This window comes from Heliangelus exortis, chromosome 2 (assembly GCF_036169615.1).
Source record: "Heliangelus exortis chromosome 2, bHelExo1.hap1, whole genome shotgun sequence".
In the NCBI taxonomy this organism is placed as follows: Eukaryota; Metazoa; Chordata; class Aves; order Apodiformes; family Trochilidae; genus Heliangelus; species Heliangelus exortis.
In genome coordinates this window covers 50,713,385-50,727,401 of record NC_092423.1, presented here as the reverse complement: position 1 = coordinate 50,727,401, position 14,017 = coordinate 50,713,385, and the positions used below count along the sequence as shown (strand labels likewise).

The window sequence follows — 14,017 nt, the reverse complement described above, 5'->3', positions numbered from 1 at the left end:
AGGAGATACTTTTTGACAAAAGGAGGAATTGTAGCCAAGAGGTTAAATAAGGAGCAGGGGGGACTGAGAGAGTAGGGAAGAAGAGGTTTACAAAGACAAATGCATAAAAACTGCACATGCATTCAGGAGATACCGAAGATCCTCATATTAGTCTTTCTGTCAATGGTTGTCATTGGTGTTGAGGAGGCTGCATAATGAACAGAGGTGCATTGTCCCTGCCATTTCACTGGCAGCACATGCACACCATCACTGGGGGTGTAAGCCAATATACAGGACATTGAATTTAGCCAGGCTCACATTCCCTTTTCCTCTTGGTGAAAGTAGGACCCCTCACACAGGGAAAAGTGGTGAGCAGATGACAAAGTCATAGCTCCTCACCACTAGAGGTACAAGAGCTTGTGCATCAGACCCACAAATCCTTAACTGAAACCTATACTTCTGTGGTTCAAATATGCCCTCAGATGTAGATGAGGATTGCATTTTAAGTATAATCAAATTGCACCATTTAAGGCACACAGTCTTGATTTTTATTCATAAGATAGTTTTAATTCTCATGTTGTGTATTTTGCAGTTGAGAAGTGAATACAAGGTCTTCACCCTAAAGATATATCTGCATTAAAATAGCATTGCTGACTCTCTGGTATATCACCCATTTGAAAAGTCCAATTTTGCCATCGTTCCTCCTCATGTGTGCTGCACAGGATAGCCAGATGGCTCTTGAAATCTATTTACTTAAGATGTTCAACGAAGCAGGATCTCTCACATAGCCCATACATTCCCATTTAGAATTACACCAAGGAAGCAGTATGGATGGAATGAGAATTGAAACAGAAATGCCAGAGCATTGTGGAAAATGTGTTTTTCTCTCTCCTCTCTCTCTCTTTTTCTTTTTTTTTTTCCTTTTTTTTTTTTTCTTTTTTTATAGCAAGCCCCATGCACACATTTCAATATTTACAGAAAACTGACACATCAAACAGGTTTCTCAGCTCTCGCTTTCTCTCTCTCTGTAAAGAGAGGGAGAGAGAGAGAGGGAGAGAAGGAAAAGAGACAATCAGTATGAGTGGATGAAGACCTCAGGGAACAAGGTAGAGAACTATGAGGGAATAAGAGCAGAGAAAGAGCCTTTGATGGAAAGAGTTTGCACAGTGAAGGAAGGCAGTGGTAAACCAAGGTATGAATATAATGACTTGCAGTCATCCTCAATGGGAGTGCTCTTAGTACATGTTAATGGCTTATCTGTACGGGGGAGGTGTTGTGAAGTAAGATAAGATTTGAATTTCTCTTTTGGTGGGTGTGATGTCCATCAAAACATATAATCTTGCTTTTGACAGTTTGGGAGAGGTTTTTCACACCATCTGCTTAGACCTCCAAAGTATGTGCCTGGACTGGCAACACTTCATTGAGAGAGGTGGGATTCATCCTTCAGAGACTCTTACCTCTTCTTTTTTTTCACTGACTACATGTTTTCTTAATGCAGTGACTAACCTCAGCCTGGTTTCCTGCACCAACTTATAGGCATTTAGATGAAGCACCATCTCAAGCAGTCTAATCACTGTAGAATTTTTCTATATCCATAACAAGTAGAGACAGTCAGGCAACTTCTGGGTGTGATCATCTGTCACCACTTAAAACACATCTCAGAAGAAGCCAGTCTGTCCCAGTAACCATGTAGGTAGGTAATCTTGCACTAGTACTTTTCTACAGCTGGTGCTCCAGGAGAAGAGTTTCGGCTACAAAAGGGTGTATTTGGTTTAGTATAGAAACTCCTGAGGAACATCCTCAAATGACATTTGCAAAATTTTTTTTAATTTTTCCAGCCTTAGGTTTTCTAGTTAACTTGTATTGAGATATAGCAAGGAGAGACAAATTCATGTTTACAAGGTTTGAAAAGGGATAGTATCTCTAGAGCTGTATCTAATCTCTCTGCCTTAAGTTCTAATACTGCACTTAAATTTTCAGGCACTTAGTGGGCCTGCTCTTCTAAAGCAGAAGCTTGTATTCCCTGTAATGGCAATCAGGAGAATAGGTGCTTTTGGAGGCCTCCAGAAGATGACATTTGGCATTTACCTCTTCATGAAAAATTTAAGGAACCCTAGACTCCCTGTTGTTTGAGGGTTGCTTCACCAGGGCATTAAAATGAAAGTCCAAAAATGAGGCAGATCATGTGTCACATCTAGAGATTTCAAGACTATTGAATCTGTATACTGTTCCCTTTGATGTACTTCATGAATTTAAGTATTGGCACTCTGGCTGAATATTAGACAATCATTTGAACACAAATACAGTCTGAATCCCTCTTGTCTGTCTCTAGCCATGGAAAAGGAAGAGTTTGCTTTATCTTGGTTAGTGAATACCTGAGAAATTACCTAATTGTCAGTTTGCTTTCTCCTGTTCTCCATATCAGCACAGAAAGTGAATGGATTTAATATGATGTATTACTCTGAGAAAGAGAGAGGTAAAGAGAAGTGTTATAAGTACAAGATGGAAGGCAACAAACTTGGAGGAAAAAGGGAGAGGGAGGTGAGAGAGACCAAGGACTCCCATATCAGAGTGATCCCTACTGACTTCCACATCTCATTAATTTCCTTTCCTGCAGTCCTTTCCTGCTTCTGTTTGGCTCTTCCCTGCTTGTGATGAGAATAGTTTCCTAGGTGTGCTTCATTCCTGACCTGACCTTTTAAAATGCTTGTGTATTCTAACAGAGTTATTTGTTAATTGTCTCCTTGCTTCATGCTGGTTCCTCAGCATTGTCAGGCAGAATTTTCTAAAGGTTCTGCTCACAAAAATAAGGTGTATTTCCAAAAATGTCAGTCATTCATTCAGTTTCTCAGCCAGATTCAAATGAAAAGCCCATCCCTATCATTACTGAGTGGTAAAAATGTTACTGTCTTGTAAGAAGTTGTATTTAACTTCCTAACTGAAGGAATTAAGTCACTTGGCAACCAGAAGTTAAGTAAAAAGTAATTAAATTTCTGAATATGTTGACCAACAATTTCCTCAAATCTTCAAGTTTCTGAATACCTTACTTCAGACATGTTTAAATGTTTCAATCTGGTGCTTAATAATATAAAATAATTTTTTAAAAAGCCCCCCACCTTTCTGTATCACCTGTCTATACTTCAATCTAAATCTACTTGAGGTTTGGTGTCTCAGCTTCTGCAAGACCCTCACTGGGACTGGAGTCCATGTCTGACTCTCCTCTTAGAGAAGGGCATACAGCAGACACCACTTCCCATGGTACATGGTTGTCCTGTGACCACCACAGGCCAGCTAGGAGAGAGGAGATATATATCAGCCAGTAAATCCACCCATAAAAAGAAAAATTATGCATTATCTGAAACACAATTTTGATACAAGCAAAGGCAGTATTGCCAGGACTCAAGTTGAAAAAATTAATATTGCAATATACGACTAAGTAGACAATGCTAAAATTTAATTTTTTACTTTTTTTATTTTTTATTTTTTACTTTTCCTCAAATGTCTTGATTTTCTCACTGAAAATTTTGGGTTTTTTCCAAATTCTGCCATTTGCTGTGAAGAAAAGATGTTAATTGAAAATTTCTTGCTGGCTCTGGAAATGATCTGTGTTCCTTCATTTCACTGTGGGCTTACTGAAGTCTTTCCAAATCTTTCATGTAGATAACTATGCCAGCCTATGTAAGGAGGAACAAAACTGAGCTTCCCCTCCTAAATTATAAAGCTGTTGACCATAAAATCATTAGAAAACTCAGAAAAGTTACATATTTTATTGAAGGTTCGTTGACTTTTTTTTACAGCACAGCCCTTTGCTATTTTGGCTGAAGTTTCCTGTGAAAATTAATCCATGTTTATGCCCTTCAGTAACTCATCTGTGCTACAGATTCAGATGGCTTTGCAGCAGGATTCAGGGACTAAAGAGATCTTATCATTCTCTTGCCTATTTTAGGTGTGGTCCTTGGGGATCACTCTTAGCAACTGAAGGGATTGCTTGCCTGGTGAGAAATGAACCTTGACAAAATTATTTCATGACCTACACAATATTATGTATATTTATTTCACTGCACATGAGTGAGAGCATTTTTTATGTTGTTCGTTTATCATTTCTCTTGTTGGTTTGGTTTGTTCTTTAGGTGTCCCAAGCTCTCTGAAATTAAAGCTAAGCAGAGTGTATAAGCTATTTCAAACTGCAACAAGTTTTGTGATGGTTCTAATCAAAAGGACTAGACTGCTGTGCCACTGTCAGTCAAAGATAAGCATCTGGCATTTTTATGACCTGACATAGTGGAAGCCAGATGAAACACTGAGAATAAAATATGCTTTACATGGAGAGCATGTGGAAGCACAGTGGCTATACAAAACCAATAATCACTTACTCTGGTGCCCCAAACTTATGCAAATGGAAACTATAAAACACCATGTAATGTGTGTACTTATAAGTGGAGAACTCCTTGAAGCGACATCAGGTGGAACTTTTGACCATGTCTTAAAACATGATAGTAATGATAATGTCAGAAATCAGGCAATGTCTAGGGCAGAGGAAAAAAAAGAATTCTTTAGATATAGTAACTGTCAGTAATTACATGTCATGGTATTGGCCCCTGGTGCAGAGCACCAACTCAAGTTCATGTTAAATACCCCCTTGTGATCTAATTGTCAGTGGAGTAGCATTGTCAGCAGCCTGCACACAGCCTGCATGCAGTAAATATGGCTGTTCTCTAGAAGGAATGGCAGCCAGAAAAGTTAACATTTTGACATCTACTGTCCTCAATGAATCTCTCAAGAAGTCCTGGTGGCATATTCATTGCCTCAGGATAGGTACAGACACAATGCTCAAGTAAACGTGTTGCTTTTCTTTGTATAAATAAATTCATGGTGTTGTAGGGTTGGAAATCTCTGGGATCCCTTAGAGAAAATATTAGATGCCTCTCTTTAGATGTTATGCCGTAGAAAAAATGACCCAGAAACTACAGGAGGTTACTACAATGAAAAAAATCTGGGAACCTTTATACGACATAAGCTATGAATTTATGGCAGATGATAGGTGTTTTGCTTTGGGCTGCTATGAAAGTGAGACCATAGTGTCTGTGGTTAATTTTTATCAGTTAATGGTTTTATGCATTTTGCTGTTACCCTGGACAGTTGTCAGCTGTAAACACTGGAGATCGGATTTTAATACCTTTATTTACACAAATTTTAATAAGTCCTCAAAAATGGCATCCAAGTCTGGCCTAGCCAACTGGAAAATTTCAGGCTGGATTCGGTAAATTTTATGCACACAGAGCAATATCCAGCTGCACTAATTTGATGTTGCATGTTTGTCTAATATAAAGACCTCTACAGTGATGTCTGTATGTAACCTCAATGGATCCTGCAGAAGCAAACAGAAAAATTTACCCATTTTAGAACAATATACTTACTGTGTTTCTTGCCAATGACAAGTTTGAACGATCGTTGAACCTGATTATTTCAAATTACATTTTTATTCCCTTCTGCCAAACTTAAGAACGTTTTCGACAGCTGGAAGTATTTGACCATGTAACCAGTGCCCTCTCGTCTTTGCTGGCCGATGTCAACACCCAACAGACCAAAGCACAGGACACTGGCGGGGATCAGATCAGTCACTTGTGTGCAATGAAGAACAGACCTATGGTCACACGAGCAAAGTGGAGAAGAATAGGTCAGCTCCTGAAAAGGGCTTCTCGGCAGACAGTGTCCCTGAAAGACAGCTCACTGGCACCCGAGGAAGCCAACTTGCCTGGAAAGAAAGAGCAACTTCACTCTTGTGCAGATATTGCTGAGAAAGGACTAGTCCAGGTGGGCTTTTCTGCACATGTTAGGTTGGTCTCTCTGACCCAGGAGCAAAACCTCAGAGACAAGGGTGCCTTGGCATACCCCACATCCCACTGCCCACTGACTCAATTGGGGAAAACCTGGGTTTCACTGGACCTAGGTGCAAAACAACCCCTCCTTTCTCTGGCATGTGAGGTGCCTGCCAAAGACAGGCCAAGAAAGGACTCACCTTTGCTTGTGGCCCACATGCTCAAAAAAGTGGGTGACCTAAGCTGCAAGCTGCCAGACTCATTTGAAATGGAAGAGGTGAGGTGGATTTTTGTGTGTTTCTTGCTAGCAATGTATTGCCACTCATATTTATGGTATATGTTTGGAGTCTCTTTTTCAGGGTGGAAGCTAGAGTAAATTATTTCTAACACTATGCTACAGTGTTATGGGGAAACCCAGTAAGATTTACACCACTCATTTGGGGTTTTGATTATTTTAAACTGACTTTGTGCTAAGATACTCTCAAAGAAGTTGGCACTGAAGTTACTTAGGTAGTACTCATTCAGCTAGTATGATATTGTAAGATGTTAAAGTGTTTTATGCAGTGCTAGGTGTTGGGTTTTCTTTTTTATAGAAGGAAGTTGCAGAAACACTAATACATATGGCAAAAGCTATTTTTACAGCTCCAGTAATCAACCAGAGTTGCAGATTTTTTCCTATCTTTTTTCCCCCCTAAGTTCATTTTCTGGTGTGCTCTTTCTGAAAGTTACATCGCAAAATTAGGCTTGGCTTTGTAGCAATGTTTGAAATATTTTCTCACTCTGTAAGCTGAACATCTCAAAATCAGAATAACTCAGAACAGCAGCTTGTTCTCATATCCACGCTGCAAAGTCCATGATACTCATCTATCTGAATGTTTTAGCAACACTGGGGGTTTGACATGAAGTAGAAGAAATCAAGATACTTGCTGGTCCCTTTCTTGCATCTAGAGGTTTTGTGTGAGCAGCAGTTTTTCTGGCCGTATTACTGCAGAAAAAGAGCTATGATAAAACACTCTCTAAACAAACAGATTCCACTCTGATGCCAGCAGGGATACTCTTTCCTTTCCTGCCATCCATCAAGAATTAGTAAAATGGAGGAGTCGAGAAATTAGGCTCTGTTGTAAGAACCAAAGGAGGAAAAATGGGATGGTTGGTATCCCCCTGAAAACATAGGGAGTGACAAAGTGAGTCAGGGAGGGAGGCAGGGGGCAGCAAGTGGCTGCAGAAGATAGGGGGCTTAAAAAAGTTCTCCAGTTTTTAAAGCATTAAAAAAGGTTGGGTTAAGGTGGTGACACTCATGTCAAGTCCTTCTAAAGGTGTATTTTTCTGTGAAAGGTTTGGTGCAACCTCTGTGTCAACAGAGTTGACACCAGCATCAGAGCATGGGCCTCATTATCAACCTTAACGGAGGAAAGGATTTCTTTTGGAGATCTCTGGCACAGTAGATTTATAGTGCCAGAATAGTTCTTACATCTTTGTAAAGCACTTATAATGCTGGACTTAAAGCTCCACGACTAGGCTCAGACAAAAGTGAGGACACTGACAGCACAGTCGACAGAGATGATTTTAAATTCACCAGTTCAATGTCTAAGACAATGTGTATATTCAAATGTATGTCTGAATGCTGCATGTTCAAATTAGACAGGGTATATATTGCTTAACTTCTGAAAATTCTCTATTCCATTGTTATATTTAAGCTGTAAGAAGTATGTATTGGCTGAAACCCATCAGGACACCTAAATGGTTAGTCTGGCAATGGCCAGTAGCAGATGGATGGGGAAGAGGATAGCAGACACATAGAGCAATCCTACTCTTGTACTCTTCTAGCCTTTGACAATGAGGGGCTTAGAGATCTCTTGAGCTGCAGGCTGCATGTAGGATACACCCAGCATGCATGTCCACGAGTTATTCATATCTACTAGAGCCCTTGTCCTATAAAGTTTTTTTCCTGGAGGAGATGAGGAGTTTGTGAAGCATCATGGCATGATATTCCCCTTGATACTATGAAAAAGTCAAATGAATCTTCGTTCTTAGAGAAGAAAAAATTCTGACCTCTTTGGCAAGAATTTGCCTCCATATGGTTTCATTTCCTTGGGTTTAGTCTACTAAGCACTTTTTTTTCTTTTTTTTTTTTTTTTTTTTTTTTAGGAGCATTTCTCTGAGGCTGTTCAAACAAGAAGGTTAGAGTATTTATGGGTTGGGAAACTTTATGTTGATTACTTTGAGCATGGCTTGGAAAGGTTCTGAGATGAGAACCTGATTTATGATGAACAAATATTTTTTTAAAGGAGACAACAAAAAAAGAACCATCTGAAATGTTTTACGTTCTCACTTTTAAATGTCCAGATTATTTTTGTTGGTTTTACTCATGACATGCAGTCATAATCATTACTATCAATGAGAAATTTTCCTCCTCTCTTTTCTTTGCAGATTCAGAGTTTGGAAGATGAAACTCCCTATGGAAATGCTTCTGACACCACTTCGGGTGAGCATTAAGAGACAGTTTTCCAGTTTATAAAATCTGTTTCCATCTAGCTGCTTCTAAAGATTATTCTAACAATACATTTCCCCTCTGTTCTCCCACCACTTCTGGCATTTGGATGCATTATTCTAGACAGGGCAACCTAGACAATGTATGATAAATCATGGGGCTGTAAATTAACCTCAGCTCGTCAGGGAGACACAAGAAGTGTCCACAAAGAGGGCACCTCATGTGCAGAGCTCTGAGTGTTTGGGGTACCCTGCTTGATGCTAAGCAGACCTCTCCAATCTTACAAGTGACACCACAGCTTTGGTTCTGCTCAGTAAATTATTTGCCAGTCTTAGATGACTCCTTATCTGCTACCTCTTGGATCTCTAGGAGATAAGTCAACCAGTAGATTGGACATAATGACTAGCACTACATGAGCTGACATTGCATTGAATCCTGTGTTAGAATATAAGTTATTTGCTGAGTCTATTGAAAGGAGTAAAGCCAAAGCTGTCATACCAGATGTTATGCTGTCATTTGGGGCAATTTGAGTTTCGATCCTGGGAAGCATTTTCTGGCAGGAGAGGTGATGGAGGAACGGCTGTTCAGTCTCTAGAACAGGGAGTGCTTGGACTTGTGCTCCAATGAACCTTTCCAGCCAGTGCTTAGATCAGGACTGGTGGTTGTTTGGTTTTTAAATGGGACAGAAATTTCATGTGAAAGAACTATGAAGTAACAAGAAGCAGATAGCAAGGGGCGAAGGTGGAAGTTTTGTCAGCCCTCACCTTCCGAGGACTACGCTATGTCACTTTAGAGGAGCCAGCACAAATTCCAGAGTTATAACACAGGTATTTAAAAAAAAAAATAGATATTCATTCATTCACATATGCCATTGGCTGGAGTGACAGCTGGATTTGCAGGAGTGAAATCAGGATCCTGTTGAAGACAGTGACAGAACTTCCACTGACTTCAGTGAGAACAATGTTTTCATTGTGTGTTGGATTTTCTTGGTAAATGCTAGAGCTGAGCAAATGGAATGGAGCATGGCATGAATTCCTTAGTTCTGGAGGGTTTATTTTTATTCTCAAATGATTTGTAAACATACATTCACTGTTTTGCTAGTTGTTTTCTTTTTAACTGTATAATAGATTGCTTCTCTTGCCACATCTTCTGGTAGGATTGTGTGTGTCCAGTCAGTCAACATATGGCTCTAGTGACTTTCGGGATTTAGTGTCAGGCTCCTCTTGCTAATCAGACTGTACAGTTTGTCAGCTGAATTACATGAGGTTACTTTGATTTTTTTTTTTTCTGATGGATGCCTTGAACTTCATGAACCAAGATGACTCCCCAGACCAGTAGTCTTTGCTTATAGCAGTACCTATATAAAGAACAGCAATTACCCAGGACTGGTGCAGTGAAAAACACCATTTGGACAAACATTCAGTGAGAAAGTTAAAAAAAGAAAATGTGGACACAGCCCAGTGGGGAAAAAAAAAATCAAAATGTAACAACATAACCACAAATGCTTTTTTTCCTCTCTTTGTCCATCTCTAAAAAATTACTGTTCCGTTTAATGTTGAAGGGCATTAGTTAAAGGATTTCTCAGAGTGTATATGTATATCAATCACAATGAAAGAGGGAAAAAATTAACTGTAAGCGCTGAACACCCTTTAAAAACATAGGAATAAGCATGTATTAAGCAGTAGCTTCATGGCATAAAATGCAGAAGATAATTATTTGTTTTTAATTCTGGTAAGACTGTCATCCAGCTAAGTGATCAAAGTCATCCAAATAAACTGCACTTATGTGAGATTTATGCCTTTTCAGAACCAGAATACCATTTTAGAGTTTTATTTAAACACTCTTTTTTTTTTTTTTTTTCTCTCTCTCTGTTTCTTCGGTGTCATTGACACTTGGCCTATATTTAAAGTAGAGATTTCCGGCCTTTTTTTGCAGACTTTTTTCATGTTCTTTCTCTTTTTCCCACTGTTCTTAAATGGCATAACCTTCCATACTCATGGGAGTTTTATTGTGACTTCAGCTTGCTGTGCATCATGGAAATAGTCTAAAAATTTCAGGTTATGAACATAATATATTTTGTTAGTAGTGAATAATACCTAGCCCTCAGTAAGGTTCTTAGCAAATTCAGCAGGATGTGGCTCAGACCCATAAGTAGGGGTCTTCAAAGCAGAAGGGTCTGGGAAACAGAGTCCCTCAAGAGCCAACACAAAGAAAACATCAACTCCCAGGAGACCATGCCTGAATTTAGATTTGGCTTCCATGTTCCCAGGGGCACAGGCTGCCTATTTGTCAGGGCTCATAGAGTCATAACATAAGGGACCATCCTTATTTGCCTGTGCCCCTGTTGGAAAGGGTGTGAGTGATGGTGAAGATGTGAGAGCCTTACATGACCCCGCTGGATCAGGAGATCACTTGAGTGGGGAAATGCAAGGTGCCCACGATGAGAAGAAACAGAGTCAGATAGGAACTGCCTGCTTTGCCTGGAAGGGGCATGTTAGAGATGGGTGACTTATGGAAGTACTTGTCCCAGCAGTATTGTCCCTTGGCTCTGTAGCCTGGCCTCAATTTTAGTCCAATTGCTTAATTTTCTACACTCCCCATGAAAACCAATTCCCTGGCTGCTGTGTGTCTTCTTTATATTTCTCCATAATGTAGATTCTGGCTGTTTAACTGCAGTAGGCTTTATGATAAGGCTTTTTTTCCCTTTCTCTTGGCAGAATGCTGAGACTTAATTTTAAAAGATGCTCATGCACCCCCCCCCCCCCAAACATCTCTGAATGACTTACAGGGAAAGCAGAGTGTTTTCTAGCTATGTTTTAAAAAATATTACAATCTTTTTTATTAGGCAATTTTATCATTGTTATAAATAAGTAATTGTACTGGGGAGAAGGGATAATCCTTATTTAATTAAATTCATCTATACTCCCAGGTTGGCAGCAACCAGACATATGTGAGACTAATACCCACAGCCTGCCTGTATGCATGTGCAATTAAAAATTCACTCTACAGTAGCACTGGCAGTTTAGTGTTGCTTTTGGCATTTACAAATTCTTTTATTTTGTGACTTTTTTTTTACCATACACATATGCTGGAGCAGATGTTGCTTATTTGTTGTTTATTCAAATCTGTAGGCTCTGGCAGCTAACTCCATTGTTCTGTAATGAAGCTTTATTCACTGTCCTGTATTAGGACCCAGCAAATGCATGACAGGCAGAGTTAGCTCTCAGCAGGAACTACAGTTATTGTCCTTACTTATTGGCTGTTTATATTCTAAAGCTCACAGTTGAGGAAGCTGGCTGGGCAGGGTAAGGGGCTGGGGATGCTGTGTGCTGAGGAAAATTACTTGACTCCACTCACTGTATCTTCGCACAGATGAGGTGCAGGCTTGCATGTAAACTCATCTGTTGCAGGGATTTCATATTCAACACTTGAAAAATAGGGCTGTTCTCCCCCTCCACCCCCTCTTCTGCCTTGTTCTCCTCACCCCACCCCTGCTGCTCCTTCCTTTTTCAATTAGCCTTTGCGAAGCACCGGGTTTAACTAAAGGATGTTTCGATGTGGCTCACCCCCATTAACTCAGCACGTGCCTGAAAATTCATTAGCAGCAACATCTATTAGGGAGGCATCAGGAACCGGTGGGTTTCTGGTGCATGTTGTAGTCACTTGCTCCCCTTTGCTCCTTATTTACTCCCCTCTCCCTCTGCGGGGCAGCCACACGCCCGAAAGGCAGGAATTCCTGCACGGTGCTGACCCAAGCAGACACACTGCTCCCAGGCTCTTGAGTGCCAAGAGAAAGGCATTAGCCTGCTGGAAAAGCCCTCGGTAGCCCACAAGGCAATCAATCAGAGAAGTAACCACCTCCATCTGGCTCGCTGTGACATGGTAGCTTGCTACTGAAGTGCTTGTGATTCATCTTGTCCCAACGAGTGGTGCCAGGGACTGCGTACACCCAGTTTTTGCGGCAGCTGGGAACGTCCTATCTTCCCCCCATGCTGAGCTAACACATTAGCTCCCCTGACTTACCAAGTAGCAATTCTTTCAATTATCACACCTTCACTCTTCCTACTTACCAACTCCTCTGTTGGTTTGGCACCATGGGAATATTCGCAGAATGCAATTGGTATTTTTTTTTAATTGACTGAGTGCCAAGAACGTGAATCCTGTTTATTATCCATTATCCATTGTAATGTCTGCCTGCAATTCAAGAAGGAATGAATGTCTTCAGAAGTGCAAGAAGAAAAGGCACGTTCATTTCTTATGCTTCAAAGAGTACAGAATTCTCCACGTACCTTTCTCTAGTTTCAGTATTGAGATGTGAACAGCTACTTCATTTTTGCTATTTGCTGTAGTGCCTACATAACAGTGCTTTGGTTTATAACACGGTGACTTAATTTTAAGTAAGTTTAAAGGTAAAGGAAAGACAAAGGGAAGGCCAAAGTGAAGACATGATAAAGCTGCAACCAAAACAAGAGCTGAACTTAAAAATGTCCTACAACTACTCTTGTTGGTACTGCCTTACACTTTGACATTGCTTACACAGTCTCCAATCTGAGGTCTCCCTTCATAAAACATTCTTTGTAGGTCTGTGACAGAGAGATCCCTTTTCTTGCAACAGCTTTATCTTTTGCAGCAGACTTGGTGCAAGAGAGATATCCACCTGCTTTAGCTGCTTTGGGCTGCCTCCATTTGTTTTATGGTGCCTCAGCTCCTATTTTCCCATCTTCTGCACATGAACCATGTAAAGACCTTCTTCCTCTTTGCTGTTTCTTACAGAAAGGGTCCTATTAATCACAGTGTGAATAAAAGCACTGTATCATTTTAATTCATTATATAGCCTGAAGTCTGGAGGGGAATTCTGTGGTCCTGGAAAGGCACAGAGATTTAGAGAAAAGAGTAAAGTGAAAAGAGAAGTTGTGTAACAATAGGTCTTCAAACTTCCCTGGTTTTGGGGGGTTTTTTGTTGTTGTTTGGGTTTGGGTTTTTGGTTTTTTGTTTTTCTGTCCAGAAACATCCTGGGTGACCTGATTCCCTAAAAGAATTCCTCCTATAAAGACAATTTACTTCTGCAGCTCTTCAGCATACCCTGGCTGCTTTGCTTTATTTCAGTCCACCTTAATGTATCTCACAGACATACTTGTGCCTAAATTTAGGAATTGATATAAAGATAGAGACCTAGGAGGTGGTGACACGATGTTCACCAGTGCAGAAACTGGAAGACTGGGAAAGAAAGGAAGTCTGGCAGAGTGTTGACCTGGCTTCTGGGAGGTCATTCCATCTGCCAGTGGTGTCAGGACATGCTGCCTATAGTCCTTAGGTCCAAGGAACCATCCCAGGAGCTTCTAGGGGTTATATGATTTTTAGCGAGTACATTCCTAAAAGTCATTGCACATTTATAACATTTTGTTGCACGTATGTGTCATATTTTAGGTCCTGCTGCAGCAGGCTGATTCATCCTAGTGGGAAAGGATATGCACACACTGCATACTTCAGGCAGATGGCCCAGTGGAAGTTACAAAACCTGCTGTTGTTTAAATTTTAGAGGGGAAAAAATAATGAAAAAACTTAGGCATTCAGGAGAACCACCAAATACTTTGACAACCAAATCACAGAATCATAGAATCATAACATGATTTTGGTGGAAGAGACCTTAAAGATCATCTATTTCCAGCCCCCCTGCATGGACAGGGTTTAGATTAATGATGATAGGCTTTTAAATAAGAAAACTTCT

The 14,017-nt window shown here is 40.2% G+C and overlaps 2 protein-coding genes across 3 annotated transcripts in view; one reads left to right on the top strand and one right to left on the bottom strand.

The window, feature by feature from the left end:
• LSM5 (LSM5 homolog, U6 small nuclear RNA and mRNA degradation associated) overlaps positions 1-14,017 on the bottom strand; it is a 591,871-nt gene that overhangs the window by 152,858 nt on the left and 424,996 nt on the right. The gene's annotated exons all lie outside the window — the stretch shown is intronic.
• ITPRID1 (ITPR interacting domain containing 1) overlaps positions 1-14,017 on the top strand; it is a 46,997-nt gene that overhangs the window by 15,328 nt on the left and 17,652 nt on the right. The window contains 2 exon segments of the mRNA XM_071736881.1: positions 5,483-6,075; positions 8,229-8,283. Coding sequence (XP_071592982.1) covers positions 5,483-6,075; positions 8,229-8,283 — 648 coding nt within the window.